The following is a 25,968-nucleotide window of genomic DNA, read 5'->3' on the forward strand; positions in this document are numbered from 1 at the left end:
CCTTGACAGCAAATGATTTCAGTTAAAATACTACATTTACAAGGCCATATATATGTGTGTGTGTGTATGTAGGTATGCTAAGAGGTATGAAAATCAAAATTCTAACTTTAATTTGCAGTAGTCTCCTAAATCTCCCTTTATGTCGTCGAAAAATAGTAGCTGCATAAAACAATAAACTTTCGAATTGCGTCATTTGAAAATCAGTCGTTGTATGTTTCTTGAATAACGTTAATGACGCACATACTATAAAAAGCTTCACATAACAATTATTTCAAATGAACCGAATTCATTAACCAACGCAAACAAACGTAGAATAAACGAATCATTCTAAACTGAGCTTTCATTTTGGTTATGTCGCATTCGCTTCCTGATTTCTGTCTAACTAGATTTCTGTAGCTTGCTTTCTTATCGCTACGTATTAATACTGTAAAATTCATTCATGAACGGGCGCACTTAACGCTAATTTATCAGTGATGCTTCAACAAATAGTTATCAATGAAACTAAACTCTCTTTATGCCATGAGTGCAACTACTTCTTTATGCCTTTACATGTTTTTAACATCCAAATTATTTCATAAGTCAAATACGACATAAAATTTTTGCCTTACGGATTTCTTTAACAAACACCAATTCGAATTCATGTAAACTAATCACAAGTTGCTCCATTGGCATCGATTTTGTTTTCATGTTTTAATGGTAACTGACTAACTTATAAAGGTGGCAAGGCAATTTCTAAAAAAAGTTTATTAAAATTGAAAAAAGCTTACATTTTATTGGGAGCATCAAATGCACAGATGCGCTTCATGTGGCGCAAATTTCGGTCACATCCTGCAAATTGAAATGACTGCCGTAGGTAAAATTTTATAATAAAACTTACCATATTGCTATAAAATAGTCCACAAAAACCTCTTTAAACATCTATTTCAGCATTTCTACAAGTATGTTTTAACAGCTGCAGGAATCAACCTATTTTACGAGTATAAAACAATAGCTCTGGTGGAGGTAGAAAAACTATCGCTTTAAATTTATACTATAAAGTTGATGAAAATTGCTTTTAGAAATAACTTCATATATGTGATAATGGTTCAACTGAAAAGAATCTTGGAAAGTTAGAAGGATTGCAAGAAGGCTAATGTCATCTGTACACATCGCAATTGACGACTTTTAATATGAAAATTTTCAAACACGAAAAATTAAGAGATTTCAGCAAACAGTTTATTGTACGTTTATAACATCTCAAAACTATTTTTATGTGTTCATATACGCAAAGGTGTGTACACCCGAACATACTTGTGTATGCTTATGCGTGCGTCATAATTAAATATAATAAAAATGGTGTAACTTCAAATGTTTCTCTGAACTTCGGAAAAAGTGTTCTGCGAGATCTGAATGATGAAAAATGTTTCATAAATGTAACATTCTAAAAAAATTTCTTTTTTAAATATGAAAAGCGGCTTTAAGCTAAACGGAAAAGGCTAAGAAAGTGCAGTGTAGACATATTTGAGTCATTTACTTACCTATCAGAGTTGAGTATAGACGCAAAGGTATGACACAATCACTCACCTTTTTTGTGCGAGATAAGGTATCGTGAATTGGCATATTTCTGATAATCTTTCCCCCCCCCTCTCTTCAGCGAAGTCTAGAATTACACAATTCCGATATTAGCAGAAGTTTTACAACAGTATTTATATATAATATCACTGATTGCAACATTATTTTCCTGTTTTTGTTGCCCTTGATACTCAATCAGTGACTTCTTGAAGTGCACTAGACGTTTATTTCTTGCTTGCTTTATTACAGATATGGCACTAATGTCAAGTTTCGTAAATAAGTAAGCAGTGTCATATTTTCACAGTAATATTTATTAGTATTGAACTCATGTGCACATAACTTGTATAATGTAAATGAAAGTACATTAATTTAAACTTTAGGCCCTATTTATCCTGAGACATCTCTTGATCTCTAGCTACGGAATTTCTTTGTACTACATATCCAAACGAAAGCAGTTACCCACTTTGGTGCTTATCAAAACGCTTTCTCAAAGTGATAAAGGATGGCTGTAAAACATTTACGATTCCTTTGAGGTTTTTGTGAATTACGGTTCTCAATAACAAATTTATTGCTCTCAAGGAAATCATTTTTAGCACGTGTTATGTTGCTAATTCATTTAACACTACAAATGATCATTTGGAATACTTACTATATTACGAATTAGATACTACATCCGTGTTCTTGATTTACTTTATCTGCACATCACCATTTATATTTATTTAAAGAGCAAATAAGAAAGTTACCACTTAACGAACAATGATTACATATACACTTAATTGATTCCCTAATTCATAGTAATTTGGCTTAGAAAACCTCTTACTTGGGCTTAATTTTGAAAATAACTGAGAAATAATCATAAAAATATTTATTAATGGTAAAGAAAGAAGAAGAAATTTGATCTTAAAATTAAAATCAGGAAGTAATTATATTAGCACAGAATTATATTTTAATATCTTTTATTAATCATTCGAAAGTATTAGTTGATTAAAATAATTAATATTAGGTAGCAAGTTTGATGAATATTTTCAATTTAGTAACTACAAGCTCTTCTTCCAGAATTAATGGCACATCATTGACTAACTATGGGATAGTTCCAGTAAAATGTTTCCTGTAAAAGCGTCTCTCTGTGGACAAGAAGGCTTCGAGTGCTTAATCGTAACAGATACTCCCTTTATGTTGTCGAAATATACACAAAGGCATAGAGATACAGGGATAGAGAGGGTTTTATCATGATAGAGTGCTTTACTACAATAATATCATAAATTAATTATTAACTATACCAGTAACTTTAAATTTGCCTACCTTACAACAATTCCCTCCTTTCGTCTGAAATAAAGGGGTAGGAGAGATTTGCATATTCTGTCTCTGGATTAGAAGTTGAGGTATAACTAGAACTCAAGACTACTGAAATTTCTGAAAAGTTATGAAATAGAAGAATGCGAAGTTTTTATTTCGATTAGACTTATTTAAGTCAAGTAATATAGATAATCATTTAAAGAAGTGGATTTTAAATGGTTTTACTTTTGAAATTGGTTAGCGTAAACTGAAACGTAATATATGAACTAAAAAGAAAATTATTTGGGGTTTATTTGTAAGTGCTCTGACTTATTTTCATTAATTTATGAAACAATGCCAAGAGGATAAACAGATACTTGCCATACATACCTTTCGCCTTTATTACTATTTCTACCAGTGTAGCAATATCAAACTGCTACTCAGATCTCGGAAGCAACAGTGTTATTGTTGTAGAGATGATTACCACTGCAGCTTTTGAGATCATTAAGTCTTGTGTGCAAAAACACAAAACCTGGCATGAACACAAAATCTTTAAGTTTTCGCACAGTGACAAAGTGAAGGATTTGGTGAATCAGATGCCTTGCGGAAACCAGGAGGGATGTCCGCTATGATTGATCCATCACACATTACGAGCGATCAGTTCGTTAAGAAAACATAGCATTCTACATAGGGATTTTGATTACGTTCTAAGATCTGGGTATTTTCTTTTCGTTTGATGTATGCAAAAATAATACATTGATATATAAAATATACATTAAATATGAAACTATACATTAAATATGAAACTATGCTCATTTGAAATGAAGGTAATAATTTTCTGCAACCTTAAGCATAAAAAAATTATAAGCCTGATCAGCCTGATATAATAATAAGCATATATTTGCATGATTTTATAACAATATTTCCTTTTATGTAACGAAACTTGGCAACCCAGAAATATCTTCTCTTTAACAAGGTACCGTTAAAAGATATATCTCCTCGTATTCCGAAGCATGTTTTCCATGGCATGTTCTCACAGCGAAAAAGGTTATTAAAAAGTTCTTGTGCTACTATTGCCCATTTCTCACGCTGCTAAAAATGGCTCATAGAAACCAGTAAAACTTTTTATGGGTACCCATAGAATTCTATGGGTTTCTACTGGATTTTACCGGTTTCTGATGGTCCTTCTTGGTTTTTCATACTGGTATCAAAATGGCCTATAGAAACCAGTAAAACGTTTTACTGGTACCCATAGAATTCTGTAAGTTTCTACTGACTTATTAGTTTCCATTGATCTCTGTAAGTTTTTCTTACTAGTATCAAACTGACACCCATATAGCCGGCATCAGTGCCAGAACTTTCTACTGGTTTTTTGTTGGTTTATATTGATTTTTAGTGGTTTTCTCAATTCAATAGATATTCATACCAATACAATCGAAATGGATGCAAAATAAATCTTCGATTTGTTTATATGGGCTTACGTCAATAGACCTTTTCTAAAGAATGAAATTAATACTGGTATCGGTAAACCAAAATTCATTGGTATTCTTGTTATCTACTCATTATTTTAATTTATTTATTTAATTATTTTTATTTTATTCATTTATTTCGTACTGTTGAGATGAAGGTTATTTCAGTTTTGTAATCAACAGAAACTTTTAAAATTAAAAAACATACAGTGAACCCTCTCGTTTCCACCACTTTCCTAAGACAATTAGTATTTCTAAGAATATAAATAAATATGAACATTAAATATGACCTCTTTAAGAATAATCTGGAAACGTAGGTCGTCTTGATGTAGGGTTTCCTTTAGTTCATCTAACGTATTATTAAAATTTTTGGTAGCTTTCCTGAACTCCTCAACTTCCCATCGCATTTCCTAGCTAGGATGTAAATTTAAAGTTAAGTGAAGTGAATATTTAAACGGGCGAATTTAGGAGTTTATTCAAAGCGTGTTTTCGTTAGTCAGAGTACATTTCCTTTCTGACCTTGTTGTTACGGCCCTTGGTCATTTCGAATAATTGTCACGCCTGTTAGGTTTGTCGAGTCAACCTAAGTTAGACGTAACTTAACGTGCTAATCCAGCATTATTCTATCCAGACTTGAATTGATTTGCGTAATAACGTTTAGTTTCCCCGCAAGTTGTCGGTGTTATTGTAAAGCACGAAGCACGTGCCTTTTCTGTTCACAGTTAGATTGGAAATAATTAAAGGGTTATTTTCACCCTTTACCTGTGCTGGCATTACTTCACGCCTGTGCGAGAATTCGCCAGGTTCATTAGTAGGATCTAGATTAGTGTATGTGCCTAAGAGGACTAGATCTTATAATCTTAGAGAGGGTTCACTATATATCCTCATTTATTTGTTTTTAAAAGCTTTTGTTGGAAATAATAACAGTAATCATATACACCGACACACAATGAGGTCTCTCTAAGTCGACCAGCAATGCATAAAAATGTTTTTGCAGGTGGTTGCCTTAGAGAGGTGATGTTCAATACCAATATGTGCTCATGTTCTTGGAAATACTTTTATTTTTTTAGAGATGGACGTCTTAGGCAGTTTTCCTCTACGAAATGAATCTGTCTAAGGCGACCGGCCATACTTCCAGAATTTTCTTTGCGGGTGGTCGCCTTAGACAGGAAATGTTTAATGCCAACATATACTTCAGAAATACTGGTCTGTTTTAGAGGCGGTCATCTTAAGAAGGCGGTTTGGCCACGAGTTGGTTCTCTAAATACACACACATACACACGCACACATATTTATATACGCATATATGAACGTTTCCGTTATTACACGTAAACACTAGTATTGAACATCATCTCTTTAACGCGACCGCTTTCATTGACAGTTGAAACCATTTTACTCCGTGTTAACCCTCAAGTGAGGAAACAAATTCCCCTCCCGCTTTCAGAATTAGAAGTTTCCAAACAAGCAACATGGCGCCAATCTTGTTAACGTTGTTATGGGATGTTTGTGTTATGGTCGAGATGGATGGTACGCTGCAGCAATGCAATAAATAATATTTTTAATATGTTTTACTGTTTATATGTTTATAATGAATAATAAAATACCAGCACTTATTGTGAATATGAAATAATATGCAAGGAAATGCCAGTAGAGCCATGCACGTGTAATCGGGTCTAATGCTTGAGTTGAACTTTGCTGACAGTTGAATAGCTCTGAAATAGGATTTCTCTAGTGAGGAAAAACTAAGCATGAAGTTGAATTTTTCAGCTTTACTTTTATCCTAAGAAGCAATGTGTATAAAGACTGAAAAGTGATAATTTCAGATTTGATATTTTGAATCAATACACCAGATCCACAAATATATTTTTTTGTATTCTTTTGAAATTAAATTTTCGAAAACTTGTTTTTTGATTATAATTTAGAAATACTTTTTAAAGCTTTGTTGATGTAGATGTTTTATCATTTGAGTATAATGTACTAACAGACCTGAAATTAAAAAAAAAAATTTTAAATGTGAAATTTTGAAAATATTTGAAACTTTAACAAAATCTGAAAAGATAAAAAGGTTTTTGCATGTTTCAATTTTGAATTTTTCGAATAGTACTAATGGGATGTGGTTGGACAGAAGGAATATATTTTTATGTCTTAAAAATATGCTTATAATATTTCCTTGAAGTAAATACTGAAATATTTAATATGTGCATTAGTTATTGAATAAGTTCAAGACATGGGAAGCCAAAAAATCCTTTTTGCATTACTAAAGTATTGTGTCAAAATTTAGATGATCATATGGTTGCTTACACTGATTACACTGTTTTTTTTTCCTTTTTGGCGCATTTTTTGGTACAAGTGTGAGATTAGAACCACATTGTTACATAAAATATTTTTTGCTGTTGTGTTAAAACGTATACAATTAACCATTTTTATGCATATTTTAATTTTCATCATTATTAGTTTGATAAAGACTTCAAATGGTTTTCTTTGTAAATTTCTTTTTAAATAGAGTAGTGAGTAATTAATAGAGTTTATGTAATATTAAATGTGCTAATTTTAGGAATATGAGACAGAAATGTGAATTATTATTTGTAAAAAAAATACGTTAAGTGAAACCTCATATAGTGATTACTTCCTTAGATGACCACCTCTGACAATAACACATTTGACAGAAACGTAATGAAATAACAGGGCTTAAAATCACTGATAGTTCTGTAAGGCTACAATAAACTAGTATTATCTGTAACTGTGGATTTAACTGTTTCAGGAAAGTTTTACTGTATAATCAGTTGACTTAGATGTAGTAATTTTTACTTTGGTATGAATTTTGCAAAAGTAATTGAAAGGTTTTACAAAACAGTTAAAATCAAAACTTTTCTAATCGTAAGTCTTGTAAGGGCATTGCTTTCAAATATAGTTAGAGTTTAAATATTATTTTCTGATATTAGTTATGATATTGAAGGAATATCAGTTACAATTTTTTCCTCTAAATTTATTTGTTTGAATTTTAACATAAGGCTGTGTAAAAAATTTATTTATCCTGCTATAATACTACACTATATGAATATTATTTCAATGTAAATAAAGGAAATGTTCAGTACTTTTTGAATGGTGTTTTCATATTTTTTCCTATAGAGATTTAGTTTTGTTAAATCAGTTGTTTATTAAATAGGTACATATAATTACGTCTACATGAGTATGACTATTTTCATACTTATTCACAGTGATGGAATTTTTACAGTTCAAAAATTAATAATTAAGCTTTATTATGCCGAAAAGTACATGTTGTATAAATATTTATTATGTTATATATTTTATTTATATAAAGTCTGGAAGATTATATTACACTAAAAGTGAGATACGTAATAAGATACTATATGTTATATGCTATGAGATATTCCTTAATTCCCAAACTGTGGGTTGAGAATCGGTATTTGTTGAGTCATGCAAATTTTTGAAAGTTTGTTTCGATACAATATAATTTATTATATTTTGTGTATTATTAAGTTTATTATATTTTTATATTGATGTTTGTTTATATTCTGAGAAATACAAGTAGCATTCAAAGTACTGTTAAAGAGGTGGTCGACGCAATATTTGTACGACGCAATATTCATATTATTATTTATTCACTGCATTATATTCTAGGATTCTTCCACTCTTCCATGCAAAATATCTATGTGTATATGTGTCAAAATAAGCTTCTGTGTGTTGCTATCAATTGGGCAAGCAAGCTTTAAGGAGATAGCAACTACGTTAAATTTAAACTCTTTGTTAAATGTCTAATTTGCAAGCCCCTTGTTCTTTTGCATGCTTGTTTATTTAATATTTTGACTTGTAATAGTTATTCAGTTCATGAAAATTAGGATTTTTGTCTATTTTCATTTAAATTTGGTTTAGTGCATTGTAGATAACTTAAAATTTAAGCAGATGTTAGAAAACACCATCCGTTGGCGCACCATCGTGTTAGCTACCAAATTGTTAAAAAAGCTGATATGATGAAATCCTGTTGTTTAATTTCCCAATAAAAGATATCAGTAAATAAATTATTTTAACATTTGCATTGAGGTCATTAAACCTCATTTTAAAATTACCCATTACATTTGTAAGGATTATGTTAATTTTATTAACAGTTAAATTTTGAGTTAAATTTCCTTTTTTATCGCTTCTTAATTTCAACTTACCACTTCCGGCTAGAACGTAGTTTTAGAAGCGGATGAGGAAGAGCGGTATTTAACTGCGAAGTTCTACTGTCTTAGTAAGAGAGATACCGATATTCTGGCAAGCACGCGTCCGCCTTTTTAGGCTACTCTCTCGTAAGCTATTATTACGCTGGGCCGTACTTTAGGCCCTTAATAGCTTCGCAGTCAATTAGCGTTAAGGGGCCAACTCTGTTAGAATTTTGATAGCTTCGGCTATATCTCTTTAGTTAAGATTAGTTAAGTTTAATTCTTAATTTCCTAAGTTGAAGCCCGAGTGTCGGCTTTATTATACAACTCAAAGACGGAGTTTTGTTAAATTTTAATTGGAATAATAAAGGGTTATTTTACCCTTATCACTTGTTGTTTTCTACCTCACGAACTCAAGCGATTATTCGCTTACTAGTTCTTAAGATTCCTTACATTCATCTGTAACTTAGAAGTACACAGTGGGGGATCTCTACATTATGTAGTTTTTCAACAAATTGATTTTTATTTGAAAGGTTTTTTTTTTAAACTTTAAAATGCTGCCTTCTCGCACAATAATTTATATTTGCTGTTTCCTTTTTAAAGAGAAACATTTAATTAGAATTTGATATTTTGTTTTTATATGATAAAATGAGTCCTTTGTTAAAGATTTTATAGTTCACCACTGGCTGTAATGCTAAAATGTTTGAGAAATACAGTTTTTTATAGAACTATATTTTATGAGATACAATGCTATGTATACATGTATATATATATATGTATATATATATTTAACTGCTAAAGTTAATCAAATATATATATATATATATAATTTAAAGTTAAGTACTAAGAACAAACGAAAAAAGACCTATGTGGTCAAAAATTTTGCGCATTGTGCTGCAAAATTAAGGAAATTAGAAGATAAATTTAGTACGCACGCTAAAAAGTTACCAAAAACTGTGGCTCCGTGAAAACTTCAACATAAGCATATTTAGTTGCTATGAAATGTGTGAAAAAAGAGAAATATACAACATTTGAATATTTACAAGTAAAATTAATAAAAATAGTAAGCTATATTCTAAACGAATTAAGTAGATTTAAAACACAGTAAAAAACTAATCAATTGATCAAGGTAAAATAAAAATAGTAAGCTATATGCTAAACGTATTAAGTAGATTTAAAACACAGTAAAATACTAACCAATTGATCGAGGTAAAAATAAAAATAAAAATTAAGAAACGGTAAATTGTAATTAGCCCAATTCGAAGTTCCTTTTGGATTGTCAAGGGAAATTTTTTTTAAATGAATTTCGAACTAAGCCAACTCCATGCGTTTCGCCGAAACAGACAATTGAAACTGTGCGCGACAAATTTTTCAATGATTTAAATAAACTATGTCAAAAACTTTAGTCTCAATTCTCCGTTCTAATCTCCCTACGCGTCCGCTTATTTTGACACATTAAGGTGTAAAAAGATAAAAAAATAAATAATGGAAAGGCAATTCCGATGCACAGAAAAAATAAATAGCGATATTCTATTAGTCAAAATATACAAGATCTTATGGGAGGACCTGCAAGCTTAAGGAATTAATACTTTGTAAAAGTACCATAAACTATATTTAAATCAAAACGTACAAGATAATAAAAAAGACGAAATGAAGCATGGGTCTTGTCAAGACCTAGAAAAAATCTTTTAGCGAAAAAAATTATTAAAAACAGACCTGGAAAGAGCCGTCTTCCTTGGTAACGAGGAAACTCGAAAAGGGTGGGCAAACCCTCGAGCGTTTATTTAATTACTAAATCAAAGTCATGATTCTCAACCATGAAATGTTATGTGGGTTCTTGTCTTGAGCAAAATTTAATGAAACATTAATACATATACAACATCGTTCATCTATTAATACTTATAAAACTTCTTAATATGACATTGTTCTTCTGTTAACGCATATATAACATTATCCATCTATTAACACATATATAATATCGTTCACGTCCCTTTCATAAAACAAAGTAAAGTTGCGAAAGTTCTATCAATTTCACCCGTAAGCAGCTAAAAATTAGACAGCGCGTGAGGAAAAATGTTGGGCTATGGAGTTAGAATCCGACATTCGGCCTTCCTGCTATGCGTCAACCTCGACGACATTATTCTACTCTTGACATCATAAATCATTGGTCATCTTACATCATCGGAACCATCATTATGAATAAACTGAAACCTGAAAAAAAAATACGAAGGGAGAGGGGGCGATTGTATGCTAAGGGCAATATTGAAAGAAAACATCTAAATTATCCTTCACATTTGCAACAGTAGCATCGTCAACCGTCCCTTCTCTCTCTTTTTTTCTTTTTTAAACTCATCATCTAAAATGAAAAACTCTTAATTTTAACATTTTTGGAAAACTTCATTTCATCTTAGTTTTGATGACATTCGGTTTGATATGGTCATTAATTTAGACACTGGTCCAGACCACCACTCCTCTTTCTTTAAATCAGACACTCTTTCACGACTTAAAAAAATAATTTCGAATGTTATACTTTCTCTAAGCGGTAAACCGTTTTTCCTACGAGTAAATTTCAGGAATAAAGGGAGATTCATCTGAGAAGAGAATATTCCTTCATTTGTTTCGTCTCCATCTGAAGAGCTCTTGTGCTACTTCTGCAAACACCATGTTGACCTGCTGTAAAGAAACGCAACACAAAGACCTGCAAACACTCAAAACAATACTATGGAATTGATGTTGAAAAATGTGAGATGAAACACTCCCAGAAGCCAACATAAGGTGCAGTTGCAAAAGAGTGGCGTACATACTGCGGTTCCTTCTGATGGTTAATATTAAATACTCATCCTCATTTTGCGTTGATGCAAGGTTTTCGCCTGATATATCCATTTCTAAACACTGGTTCCATAGGCTGAAAATGGCACTTTAGGGCACTTCAGAGCTTCCGCTGGAACAAGATGCATCTGGCTTGCTTCTAAACGACCCATGGGGGGCCCACCAGCGGCCGAGCGGTAAATTCGCTGAACACTGGTAGTTCGGTCCGAGGTTTGAATCCCGCGAACGGGCTGGCTGCATGGATGTTTTCGTGGTTTTCCCCATGTGTAACGTGTATACAAGCCAGTTTTCCTTAGAAAGTCCTCCACGAAGGCATCCATCTCCTTAGGCAGATAGCCCTCGAGGCTTTGCCGTAATTGATTACCTAACCTAAACGACTCATGGACCTTCAGTCTACCAGTTCGGCTATATCATGCTACTGAGACATGCTACTCATCGAAATGCTGCGTTCGTCGTACGTCAGTTATTTCTAGTTTTCACTCCTTACTGGAAACGCGTAATTTTCGATGTCACAGACAATTTTTTCATATTCCAAAACTTTGCAAATAGGATAATTTTTCTTTTCAACCTCTTTCTACACTTTTTTAAAAAACTAATTGATCACATGTTTGGTGCAGTGTACTTGAGAAATTTTGCTATAAATTACAATCAGAATGAAGGCATAAGTGTTAAAAAGGATTTTTTCCAAAATGAAAAATGTCCAAGAGGTAAATTTAGCAGCATCCAAAGATTTCATCTTTTGAAATTTAGAAGCATATAGAATTAAAATGGGTTTTCAATAAACCTGAAACCAGTGATTCGTCCATTTTATTTAATTTGCGGAATGAAAAGAAATGGATAAATTCTTCAAATGCAAAATAACTCCCATATAACAATAAAAGGATGAAAACAACATTTTTATGCATCATTTACATTAGCATACATTAAATGTGGTTCTTTCATAATTTTATGTTATATTTAATATAGCATGCGTAGAGGAGCAAGTTTAAGTTTAGGGAGTTATGTAGTGTTATTTTATTAAATAACTAGTTATGACAAGAGAATCTATATGAACATCATCATTCACATTTTGATGCATAACAATGACATACATAGGAAAGTGCTAATTAAATATGCATCATTTACGAATAAAAATGTAACTCTTAATGCTGAATTGATATCATTTTAATTTTAAAATTACTAATTTTAGGTTAACAAACATGCATTTAGAAGGTTGGAGAGCAAAACTCGCCGTGTGGGTCATAAAATTTCTTGTTCTTGTTTACGATATCCTGTCGTTTCCTATTTATTTTTTTACTGATAAACCTTGGAACAGATGGAAGTTGGAGAAAATTATTTGGGTGAGTGAAAAATTTCTTTCTGATACTATTATTCTTTCTTCAATTTTTGTATTATTTCTTATTTAGCTCATACCTATAACTCTGCAAAATGAAGGTGCAAGGGAATGAGCAGTTACATAAAGCAACTGATCTTCCCGAACTTTCATAAATATTTTGGAATCTTGAATAGAATTATTTTATGATGATTATATGTTGAGTGACAGAGTGACGAAGGTTCCGAAGGTATGGCTCAGTTATGAGCATTTAAACATCAGTTATGTAATAGCAGCTAGCCAAAGTACCAGATATTCAGAAAAGTGGTGAATGGTATATGTATCCAGTGGCACCCCATATCATCAGTTCAGGTTCTAGTCTGGTATGGCGAAGACAAATACAGATTTCTGACATTCGTTCCCTTCGGTGCCTGTACAGACGGATGCAGCAGTTCTGATGTAAGCGGAAACCAAATTTGTCAGAAAAGACGCCGTTGCGTCACTGATACGTCCACGTGGGTTATTGAACACAGTTCAGGTTGTGACTCCTTCGCTTCAGATCAACGGGAACTGAAATGACGCTTCTCATGCTGACAGTCCGTAGCACAAAGCGATGCAGACTTAGGCAGTGGTGAGCGGATGACATTGAAATCACGCAATTTGCTTTGTATGGCCTTCTTGTATCCATCGATTGCAAATTCTCCTAACAGTCATTGAATCTCGACCGACGCTAGATGCCACTGCGCTGTACGATAATCAAAATCTCGTTAGGTTACAATCTCCCGCGATCGATTTCTGAGACGTGCTAATATGAATCTGTTCTTCTTGCACGACGGGTAACAAGAGTTCCAACACACGCACACAAAAAAGTGTGCACGCGATTTCAGAATGAAATATTAGTATTCCAACCTGCCTTTTTATAGTGTTACGAGATGTTATTACTCTTGCCCGAAATGTAGGCTTGACATGGAATGCATATCATTTGCATATTTCAGCATGTTTTACCAAATGTCAGCTTTAGTGTACTTTTCCTTCATGGTATAAAAATTTCAATGGTCAGCTTACGTTACTGCATCAAAAGAGTAAAACGAACATGGTAGTGAATTTCTGTCACTGTTTTCTGCCGTCCAGCCAACATAATGGTAACCGGAAGCTGACTGCCGTACCGATGATAGCGTGTTCGAATCCGGAAGGAGGCATGGATGTTTCTAAGCGCATAGTGTATGTGAGGTGAGAGGGCACTCAAAATACACGGCAAGTTGAAAGTTTTTCTGACATTCTGGTGGTAGAGAAGAAAATGTGGGGGGACCCTCGGAACGCCTCTGGGTTGTTTTCCTTCAAAGTTTGACCGGAAACATTACAGCTAGCAAAACTCAATTTTGCCTAATATATATATCTACAGTAATGGCCTTTCTTCAGACTGTACTTGTCAAAATTTTCGGTTTAACTAAAAAAGTATAATAAAAAAAAAGGACAACACATCTCTGAGGAATCAGATAAAATAATCAGATAAGCCCATAATATACATTTTGCGAAAAATAACAACAAAGATTAATTTGTGAAATGTCAGGTTTAAAATTTTTAAACAAATAAAAGGCCTCTGAGAAAGAGAGATTTTAGAACTTGGTTTTCAAAATTGTCAGCAGTTAACAGAACTGCATTATTATTTATAAAAATAAATAAGCTTAGGTGTAGTGTTGTCTTATCTTTGAATTCAGAAAAAAAAATATACACTATTTAACAAAGAAAATGCCATATTGTGAAGAATAAAACTCACTCCCACGCAAATTTCTGAGAGAGTGCACACGTGCAAATTATGAAAATAAATTCATTTGCGGGATAGTCAGACAGTTAGCAGGAAGGATATAGGCATTAAACAACACGCTTTGGCTGATGGTGGGAATTGGAGACAATAGTCCCAAGAAGGAAGTGTATAACACCGTAAAAGGTCCAAAATAAGTAAACCGACGTTAAAGCTCACTAATCATCCCATAAAACGTCACATCATATTTGAACCATGACCTATAAATGGAGACATTTTGTCAACTGTATAAGATGTTTCTGCCGCTCCAGTATCGGAGCGGACAGATTCGACGAGATTGGCTGATACAGGCTTGGAGTGCAACCATCATTTACAAAGGCTTTTATCAATGAGACGCCGTCATAAATGGCTGCAATGATGCCACAGCAGAGTTACATTGGGTTCCAAATAGGATAATGCAGTCTTTAGCGATAAATCTCGTTCTGACTCATATATGATGAGAGGTGTTTAAAGACACCGAACATATGCGCTAACATTTTCGAGCGATACACGGCCTGTGAAAATGGAATTGTGGTTTAGAGTGTCGTTATGGCTAACTGCCATTCATCTGAATCCCGCATTACAGGTGTATATTTATACAGGTATACCGCATTACAGGTATATATCCCGCATTACAGGTATATAAATATAATAATATTTGTTGCTCCTGCTCCGCCTATTCGAGACTGCACCGACCTGCCCAACTCTATAGCCCCATGTTAGGCAGGGTTGGGTTGCCAATCGAAGTCTCACAAGCGATAGATGTATGCCAATCCCGTGATGGCAGGCTTTAAAGTTTTACTCTTAAACAACCGTTATCCTAACGGCGCGGGGTCACCACTCCCAGTTTCCAAGGACCATGGTTGTGGGAAACATAAACACCTGAAGATTTGACGAGTCATTAAGATGGGTACAGCTAAAAACATCGCGGAGAAAAAAAGCAAGGCAAAAACGTTAAGCTACAAAACATCGTAGGAGAAAAGAAAGCAAACAGGAAACATTGCAGTTCTAAAACATCGTTCTAAAACATTGCACCATCGTTCTAAACATCGTTCTAAATCATAGTTTGGTTAACTGCCAATACTACTTGGGCTGCTTTCACAGGGGGTTTGTACAGAATACGGATTTAACAGACCAACCGCTATATGGCTATTAGTACCCCAGATATGAGATTTAAAGCCACTAGATCTGTGAAGAGTTGGGATGCCCCAAAGGCTCGTTATTTTTATGCCCGGTATTGAGACTTTCAAGGTACAGATCCTAGCCAGTACAACAAATGACTGCCGGGGGTCACCATTAGAGGTATTGTAAATGTATTTGAATACATGTTCCGCTTCTTTAAATCAAGCACTGTATGGACTGGACCTAACTGAGAACCGCCATATTTGACGTGATGCAAGTCATTCAGTTAAACGTCCCCGAGAGATAGGCAATATGGCAATCATACTACCCTTAGGTCTCCTCAAACTTGAGACGGCAGACTTTAAAAGATTTTTTCTCAGCCCACTCCTGAACTAGGGTCAGCATTCTCGGTGTGCAGAGCTGATGCGGGCTATGAAAGCCTGGAAGTCTGACTGGTCTTCAAATTGCTCTTGCTAGTACGACGTGGTTTAGGACTCGTATTCTGTGGACGAACAGTGGAGTTTTATACACTTCTCTCCTCAGCAAAGTCTCCATCATTTCCTCTTATCGACTAACCGCCAGGCGGAGTGTAGATTGATTAGGTCTCTCCACACAGGTTCTGAGTCTTTTTTGCCAAACCCCCACTGTCCCACCGAATGAAACGATCATCCCTTGGACTCTGGAGCCTCCAAGCTCCTGTGTTCCCAGAGTCGCTACTGCCATAGTAAAAGTAAAATACGAAGCCACTACCAGTGTATGCAACTCCAGGGATGCATTATAGGCAACTAGCAATATATGGGCACTCTTGTTTCCGTCTCATGGCACTAAGAGTCCCCTCATCCCGCAGAACCAGGCACAGGAGTTCAACCCCTGCCCTCGCACCTTGGAGAGAGGGACGCATGGCTTAAGCGACACTGATCGTTGTTTATGATTCGCTACCTGCCAGTCGCTCGGGCTGCCCGTCGCAGAGGGACGTTACCCTGGACGCTACTCCTGGACTACTAAAGCCATCTGCTCTAGGACGTGCCAGGTTCAGGGGCCGGCCAGTAAGTGACTTTTCCGGGGACTCTAGAACCACTACGTTCGTAATTTGTATACCCCCGTAGCCGAGACTTCCTAGGTACAGATCCTAGCCAGTAGCTCTACGTCACCCCACCTGGGAGGGAGAGCATTACAGGTAAGGATAATGGATGCTGCAGCATTGATAATGAGTTTCTTCCGTACCTTCAGAGTAACCCCAATGTCATTCAGCATGCTAACGAACTTGCACACTGCTCTTCTCACCTAAATGCATTGCAAAGTGGGAAAGTGCTCCTTTGCCAGTGTAATTTTCCCCTCTTTTGCCAATAGAGCCTTTCAGACATAACTGTGTGTCGGTTGGATAATTTCCCTCCTCCACGTGATGAACTGTGAGGTCAAATCAATAATCCGTGGTGCACTATACCACAGGCTGTGATTCAGACACTCATTGTTTTAATGCAATGAAGCGTTTAAGAATGTATTGCCTCAGATGGAATTGTAGCATGTCAGTAAGAGCCTCATGTTGGAATTCAGGAAAGTTCGAAAGCCGCAACTAGCTTTTCCAAAAGTCACAAGTGAATATTTACATCATTTTAAAAGCCAAATGAAAAGTTTAAAGTTAAGTTTCAAATGGAAAGAAACTAAGCAATCATCCAATGACATTTTGCCTTCAGCATGTCATGTTGTGTCGAAGACAATACAAAATTTTGTGGTATCTTTGTTTTCCCTAATTACAGCTTGTTGAAGTAAAAAGTATTTTTTTCAGGCTTGAAATATACTCCGATTCTTCAGCGATACATTCTTGTAAATGTTCAACTACCACAGGTTGTAATGCTCATGAAACTTCGAATTCTTAAATCTGCGCCACAGCGACTGAAATATTTTTTCTGTGACCTCAAAATTATCTTAGAATTCACCTGCATGCTCGTACCATGGCAAGCAAGTTGTATATTTGCTACGGATTCTCAGAAGTTTCTGAATTTAATATTATTTTCTATGCAGTGGCTGTCATCATGTTTACTAGAAATTCGCAAAGCTTTCAACTGCCATAAATTTCTACTCAGTTCTGGCGTCGCATCACATCTGAATTATTTTTAACTTGTATCAAATTCTGTATGATATTAAATGTTTCTGATGATTTAAATGCGTTTTCTGTTCCGCTCAAAAACCACACCAATTAATTTTCTACCACTACTAATGAATCAGAAATTCGATTCATTAGTAGTGGCAGACTCTTCCTGTAAAGCATCCACCAGCATCCATACATCCATGCATAAAGCATCCACAAGCAATTCTAATTTTTAAAGATTTGCTTTACAAAATTGTTTGATAGAATCAGTACAATATTATTTATTTATTTATTTTATGTTTTTGAATAACAATGTTAAGTTTCTTAATCAACAAGTATCAAAATAAAGTAATTACATTTGGACATTGATCAATTTAATTTTACTAATACTTAAAAATATGAAATAAATTATTTACTTTCTGTTGGACATTCAGCAATTTTAGTTTTCCATAGTTTACCATACTTTATATGCATAAGAGCTGCACCACTAGCCTAAAAGAGCCGCATGCTGCTCTCGAGCTGCGGCAACGTTACACCTGATACATATCTTAGAGTCTCACTTTTGTGTATCTCTGAAAATGAACTCATTTGTTAAATACTTGATTATCGATTTATGTAAAAAGTTTGTGCTGTTTCCAATCATTCGCTCATTCTGAGATATTTTTTGTCAGGCAGCGTAGCTGCAGAATTAAAAAAAAAAAAAAAAAAAAAAAAAAAAAAATATTTTAAGCTATTTAAATAAAAAAAATATTTTTCGTGTTTATGAATTAAATACACATCTTTAGTTTCTCATGAAACATAAAATATTTTAACTGATCTTTTTCACATTTTTAAACACGCATAAATCTGCCAGATTTTGTGTTTCGAAACTGCACGAATTTCTCGCACCCCGCAGCGCTGCAATTCACTGAGAGGTGCAGTTTAGGAGATAGTCACGCCACCTGGAAGAGAAGCAAAACTCATTTGTCTTACTAATCTTCCACTGGGATATAATGCTACATAATTTGTGCCGCATCGTAAAATAATTATGTTTATTTTACGTTTATGTTTAATTTTCAGGTAGTTCGACTTGAGTAATCATTTTACCATTAGTTGTAGGGAAATAGCCCATTAGTTGTGAGGAAATAGCCCATTAGTTGTGGGGAAATAGCCCATTAGTTGTGGGGAAATAGTCTTTTTGCTGTAATTCATGCTCCTTTCGATAGCCAGCGAAGCCGGATTCTAACTATATTCTACTAGTTGTCAGACAACCTGGAGTTTGATACATACAAACCTGATGGAAGGAAAAATTCCGAGCTTTAATTTTTGCACAGTATTTTTCTGTTATTCAGGTTTGCAATTCGATTTTCTGTCTTAATGCGATAGGAAACTAACCTGCAGCTACATATGAAACAATTCTCTTAACCTGTCGGTCAGTTATATTTATTACCCATTAAACTCTTGCTTTTGGAAAGGGGGTATTTTTCCTGGTGATCTATCGGAAAAGAAATTTCGGTAATTTTCTAATCATTAATAAGAAATTTAATTTTTCAAAAGTGAAGTATTTTGCTTACAATAATTGCAATTTTAAAAGACAATCAATATTTAAATGACTTTAACATTGCATAAATTTCTAATTTAATTGCTTTATATAAAACTAGGAAATGGTTTTTATCATTTACAGTCAAAATTAGAGGATGATCTTGATCCTTATAGCTGCTATATTCGTCAAACATACAATCCTCAAACGGCTGAAGAGAATGGAGTAGAAACAATGGGCGAATTGTTTGAAAGAGCTGTTGCAAAATATAGCAGAAAGAACTGTTATGGTGTCAGAGAAGTTTTAGGAGAAGAAGAAGAACAACTGAAATCTGGAAAGCTCTTTAGAAAGGTAAGTTTTAGTATATTTCTTTTACGGAGGAAAGTTGTGAAATATCAAGATACTGATTTATACGCGTGCCCCATGAAATTCTCTTGCGGCCATTATTTATTGCTTCTAGACATATACATGGAATGGCAAATATGCTTTAAATAAGGAAACTATTTTTATGTTATTTCATTTTTAGATTTAAAAAGTCAGTTTCGTTAACTATGAAATTTATCTTTTACGCTGTTTAAAATTTTCCTACATCCTTGAAAAAAAAAAAAAAAAAATCAAATACCAAACGTTTGACCCCTATAAGGCAAAAATTGACAGAAATATTTAATTTTAAAATTTGAGGTTATACTTTCTGCAAATTTAAGAGTCATAAACACATAAACTAAATATTGAAATATTTTAAATTTCTTCGTAACTAAGAAGAAGTATCAATTTAAAAAAAAGTTTTTGGTAATTTTTTTCTAATCGTGGGCTCTAGACATTTATAGGCACTAGTCAGGTTACCGCGATTACTAATAGATTAATTCGTTACTAACAGATCGTTGCTAATAGATTAAATTTCGCTGAGCCACTTAATGGTTGCAAATTAGAAAGAGTCGGAATTCTTGAATTCCGGGGCCGCCACAAAGTAAAGAACATTCCTATATGGATTATAATGAAAGGTCTTTGATCAATATATTTTAAAACACAGTCCTATTTATGGAATATTATAAAATATGTGTTTTAGAAAACATTGGCAAGCTTCAATATTGGAGGCACATTGTAGGGTTTATATTTATTTTAACTAACATTTATTTTAAGTTTAAACTATCTTTCCTGTCAATCCGTACTTTCCCCTGGAACTGCCAATGCCAGAATATGTAAATTTGAGTAGAACGCGCAAGCATTCAAATTATCAGCGGAAGTAGTATGATTTAAATAGAAGGAAACAAGTTCGGTGAGAGAGAGTTATTCTTACTTCGCGAGCGCGGAGGTAGAAATCGAGAATTAAAGAACCCCGCGTTGCGGCCTATGTGCTTGGCGGGAAGTAGTTGCAATTGTTCCAGTGAGCTTCAAGTCTGCTGAATTAGCTGCGGCTTTTGTAAAACGCGGTGAGTTAGTTATTTTAGAGAGCCTCGTAGTTAGAATATTGTCTTTATTTTCTTTTCAGGTTATTATTTTTATTTTGACTGCCTAGTTGGCACAGTTTGTAAGCGTCAAGAGGACGCAATTGTAATTTAGTACGTTGAATAAAAAGGGACTTAAACCCTTTATAAGACTCTGTGGTTTATACAAGCTTTCACAGTCACCTCTTGGTTGCGTGCTAGTTAGAGGCGCGCAACGTTATATTGGCGCCCGAACACTTATCGAACTGAAATGGCCGAAAATTGGATGGAAGCCGCTGGACAACACGAAGAAATGACAACGCAGTTAGAAGGATTTGGATACCTGGTCCAGACTTTGAGAGCATCAATCAAGCCAAACGTCTATTTCGACGGAAAAAATTCGGTGGCGGTATTTCTCGAAGGTATAGAAAACCACTTTCAGCTCTACCCTGTGCCTGAAAGACAAAAAGTTGCCATCGCCACATCAGCACTAAGAGGACAGGCCGCGCTATGGTGGAAAAATATAGGCAAATTTCTTCTAGGTGAATTTGGAAGCCCGACGTATACATTTGAAAATTTCAAAAAATCGTTAGTAAAGGCCTTCCCCATAGTGAAAGATCGCGCACGGCTGGAAGCCGAGCTATATAGTTTCTATCAACGGGATACAGCACAATTGACGGACTTTATTTTACGAAAAATCAAGCTAACGGATATGCTGTATGGCAAGAAACCCGATGCGGAGATTATTGAAATAATATTACCAAGATTGTTACCCGCTGTTCAAGACTACTTTGAAATTAGAAACCCAACCACATTGCAGGAACTTTTCGAATTGGCGGTGAAATTTCAAAATCGCAGAATAGCGGAAAGAGCGAGAGGGGAAACATATTCTCAAAGTACCAGAAGGAAGGAGGAAACCAGAAATGGAAATCGCTCATATGGGGGAAAGAACTATCAAGCTAACGCATCGAAACTCGAAGGTCAAGGCCCAAAAAGAAAATTTGAAAATAAGCATCCGCGTACCCAGAAGACACAGATTGAAAGGAAAGCTTTAAACGACTAGAGGGGCCTGTGAAAGGGAGGGTCCAGACCCCGGAAGTTTTAGAAAAACCCTCAATTAGACATCTAAATACAGTCATCGTAAAAAACTCACAGCTACCAATTATACAAGTCCTGGTTGGCGATGTACCAGTAGAAGCCCTCATCGATACAGGGGCAGAAGAAAATTTCATGAGTGAAAAGTTCTTCAAAAAGAATTTTTATAGGATACGACTATTCAAAACCAGAAATACGGAAATTATAGCGGCGCAAGGAAAAACATGTCACTGCATCGGGAAAGTATCATTAAACTTACAGATAAAAGAGGAAAATCTCAAAGTATTAATTTTTGTGGTGAAATACCTGCAACACTCTCTTATTTTAGGTATGGACTTTTTAAGGGCCGCGAGGGCCAAATTAAATTTTCAAGATAGTTCCGTGGTGCTGGAGATGGACCAGAGGGTGGTGGAACCGGTGGAGACACCTGAATTGGACCTTAGCCATTTGAATGACCAGGAAAGTAAAGCAATACAGCAAGTGGTGAGTAATTTTTCTCATTTGTTTTCAGAAAAACCGGGAAACTGTCAGATCGTGACTCACAAGATTCAATTAAATGCCGAAAAACCTTGTAGGACTAAACCTTACCGCTATGATAAACAAAAAGACCTAATCATCGAAGAACATATTCAGGAGATGTTAAAGAATAAAATAATAACGCCCATAAATAGTGAATACGCGAGTCCAGTCGTACTATGTAGGAAAAAGAACGAGTTTCCTCCTTCGGATAAAAGGGCTTGGAGGTTTGCTATCGATTATAGAAAACTAAATAGCATAACTAAATTTCCAGTTTACCCTTTGCCGGTTATAGACGAGATCATTAGACAGATCAAATCGACGAGATATATGTCTACTTTGGACTTAACGTCTGGCTACTATCAAATAGCTATGAGACCCGAAGATATACATAAAACCGCGTTTATAACAAAGTCGGGCACTTATGCATTTTTACGCATGCCTTTTGGGTTGTGTGGGGCCCCATCAACATTCCAGAGAGCTATGGACATTGTTCTACAGCCTGTCCTAGGAAAATCAACTTTAATTTATCTAGATGATATAATTATAACGAGTAATACGTTGGAACAACACATTAATGACCTCGAACAAGTTTTTAAATTATTAAAAGAGGCCGGTCTTACAATTAACGCCTCAAAATGCAAGTTCGCAACTAAAGAACTTAAATATCTCGGTTATAAAATTTCGCAAAAGGGTATAGAAACGCAAGATTCAAAAATAAAAGCTATTAAGAATTTCCCACCGCCCAACACCGCCAAGAAACTTTCGTCTTTCCTTGGACTATGTTCTTACTATCGATCTTTCATAAAAGATTTCGCTAATATTGTTGAACCACTCTTAGTAATCAAAAGAAAAAAGAGTAAATTTACGTGGACAGCGGAAGCGAACACAGCTTTTGAAAGATTAAAAGAAGCGCTTATTAATGCCCCTGTTTTAAAATTCCCTGAGGGGGACGAAAACCTGGAAATTGCGGCAGATGCATCAGACTATGCGGTGGGTGCGGTTCTTATGGAAAATAACCATCCGCTGGCATTTTTTAGTAAAACATTGAATCAAACACAAAGGAATTATACAGCTACAGAAAGAGAAACATTAGCCGTATTAATGGCTGTACACAAATTTCGAGTTTATTTCGGCAAATCGCCAGTAACAGTCTTTTCGGATCATGCGGCTGTTGGTAGACTTTACTCGGGAAAAAACCTAACGCCCAGGTTAATAAGATGGGCTTTAAAACTCCAAGAATATAATATCACAATAAAATATAAACCGGGTAAGGAAAACAATGTAGCTGACGCACTTTCTCGTATAAAACTGGACGATGAAGGTAATGAACTTAAATGCGCTGTGTTGACTTCAAAAATTTTAGATTCTAGAGATACGGTTATTACTGAACTGAAAGCTGATCCTGAATTTGGAAATATCTATGCTTATTTGAAAGACCCCGAAAGCTTTGAGCATACAGATATCGATGCGATAAGAAATAGAGCAAAAAACTATGAAATAATAGATAATTTATTATTCTATACGAAAACAACAAACGAAAATCTTGAGTATAAGCCAGTCATCCCAGCCTCGCTTCGATTAAGCATTTTGAAGGAGTTGCACGAAAAAAAAACAGCGGGCCACCTCGGGGTCAGAAAGACTTTAAAAAGGGTACGCGAGGCGGTATATTTCCCGCAATTATACAAAATAGTAACGGCGTATGTCAGGTCCTGCAATCAATGTCAGTTAATAAATGATATTAATTACAGCCCGGCCGGGTACTTAAATAGCATTCGCGCTACATTTCCGAATGAAATTTTAGGCATAGATCTCCTTGGTCCCTTCCCCCAGAGCGAGTTAAATAAAAATCGTTTTCTTTTAGTAATAGTAGATCATTTTTCAAAATGGATAGAAATTGTTCCACTTAAACGCGCGTCAGCCAAAACAGTCGCAGATGCATTCTTACACAGATACATTTTAAAATACGGTGCACCGATAAAAGTCATTAGCGATAACGGAAAACAATTCATTAGTCAAATATTTGAAAACATATGCAATGGACTTGATATACGCCATATCAAAATGGTTCCGTATAGACCACAGGCTAACATAGCAGAAAGAGTTAATAAAAACATTGTAAAAATAATTCGCAGTTACGTTAGCACACATCACAAGCGCTGGGATGGCTACATAAATGAATTAGCTTATGCTTTAAGAACGGCACATCATGATACTACGGGAAAAACTCCAGCAGAATTATTTTTAGGCAGAAAGTTAATTACGCCTTTAGATAAATTATTCTTTGTGCAACAAAGAGAGCAGGAATTTAGACAAAAGGACGTGCAAAAGCTAATTGATCAGGCGCTTAAAACCTCGGATACGGCAAGAAATAGGCAGAAAATTTATTATGATTAAAAACGCCGTGAAGCAGATTTTAAAGTTGGGGATAAAGTGTTGAAACGGAAATTTTCTTTATCAAGTGCCCCAGACAATTTTATGGCAAAGCTAGCTCCAAAGTTTGAAGGCCCCTATGTAATTCAGGAAATCAAAGGAGTAGTCTTATATCTTAAAAACGAGAGAGGGGAAATCTGTAAAGCAAGTCCCGACCAGGTGAAAAAATACTATAATCCAAATGATTTTGAAATCCTTAAAAGTTTCTTGCAGGACTCAAGTCTAAACGAAATAGAAGGGACAGAGACTGCAACAACTATTCCACCACCCAAGAAACGGAGAACTGAAGAGGGACCTAGCACTTCTACAACCCGGACGTCGGTATCAAAAAGAAAAAAGGATTTTCAAACTCCGGCGTTTAAGAAAAACAAAAATACAGATGAACCGGGTAAAGAAACCGTGGTAAAGACGAAAACACCACCTACAAAAGATGGCAGGAGAAATTACACATCAAGGAGAACGCGCACACGGCCACAGTGTCAGGTGCCAGCAAGGCCGCCGTTCCGGAAACTGAAACGCCAACAGGAGGCACAGAAGTACGAGGAACAGAAGAAATTCAAGGACTCCAGACCGGAGGACGTCAAGACCAGCCGTCCCAGGCAGAAACGCAAAGGCCAACAACCAGACGATTACTCCGTCAAGAGGCCAGCATGTAGAGGACGCAAAAGAAAGATCAACGAGGACGACACGCGGAGATCAACAAGGAGAAGATTGACATCCATGACACCTCTAACTTGGGATCAATTTTGTCAAAAACGGATGACGGAGTTTCAAGCATCGAAAACTCAAAGATAAGTTAAAACCTTCTATAAATTTTTTTTCTCTTTTGTTCCGAAATGTTATGCATAAGTACGAAGTTCTATGTTTTGACGAAAGTCAATATGTCTCGGTTGAGACTTAGTTTTGTTTTACTTTATTTAGCTAAGGCAAAAGTATTATTTTCTTTAAGTGTAAAAGCTAAAAACAAGCATTTTCTGTTGGTCGAAAGACTAATTCTGTTATGTTAAAGCCAAAATTTGGCCGGAGATAAAAATAACTTCGTATTCTTGTACTAATAAGAACTTTAGTTCCAGTGCCGCCAGCTTGGCGAAGAATGAGTAAAGTAAAAATTTATTTTCTCTTATTCATTTTATGGTAAATTGTAAAAAGCATATGTATTAAACTTTTGTAAATGTATGTAAATACTTGCATGTTATGTAAAAGTAGAATTTAGTCTAGAAGCATAAAATTGTAGATGCTAAAAGTGAATGCTTAAAAGCAATGAAGTCAAAATTTAAGTATTAAACTGTAAAGTCATGCTTTAGAGCGAAAGCCTGCATGTTTAAAGATGAATGAGGGGGAAGTTAGAATGAATGTGTTTTGTAGGGTTC

The 25,968-nt window shown here is 35.0% G+C and overlaps 1 protein-coding gene across 1 annotated transcript in view; it reads left to right on the top strand.

The window, feature by feature from the left end:
- Positions 1–25,968, top strand: part of LOC118187263 (fatty acid CoA ligase Acsl3-like) — a 120,579-nt gene that overhangs the window by 26,215 nt on the left and 68,396 nt on the right. The window contains exons 2-3 of the mRNA XM_035357453.2: positions 12,477–12,627; positions 19,275–19,481. Of these exons, the coding sequence (XP_035213344.2) occupies positions 12,487–12,627; positions 19,275–19,481 (348 nt within the window). The 5' untranslated portion in view covers positions 12,477–12,486. The remainder of the gene's footprint in view (positions 1–12,476; positions 12,628–19,274; positions 19,482–25,968) is intronic.

The sequence above is a fragment of the Stegodyphus dumicola genome, chromosome X1, assembly GCF_044657685.1.
Source record: "Stegodyphus dumicola isolate Sdum_Otavi_A_Nest chromosome X1, ASM4465768v1".
Classification (NCBI taxonomy): Eukaryota; Metazoa; Arthropoda; class Arachnida; order Araneae; family Eresidae; genus Stegodyphus; species Stegodyphus dumicola.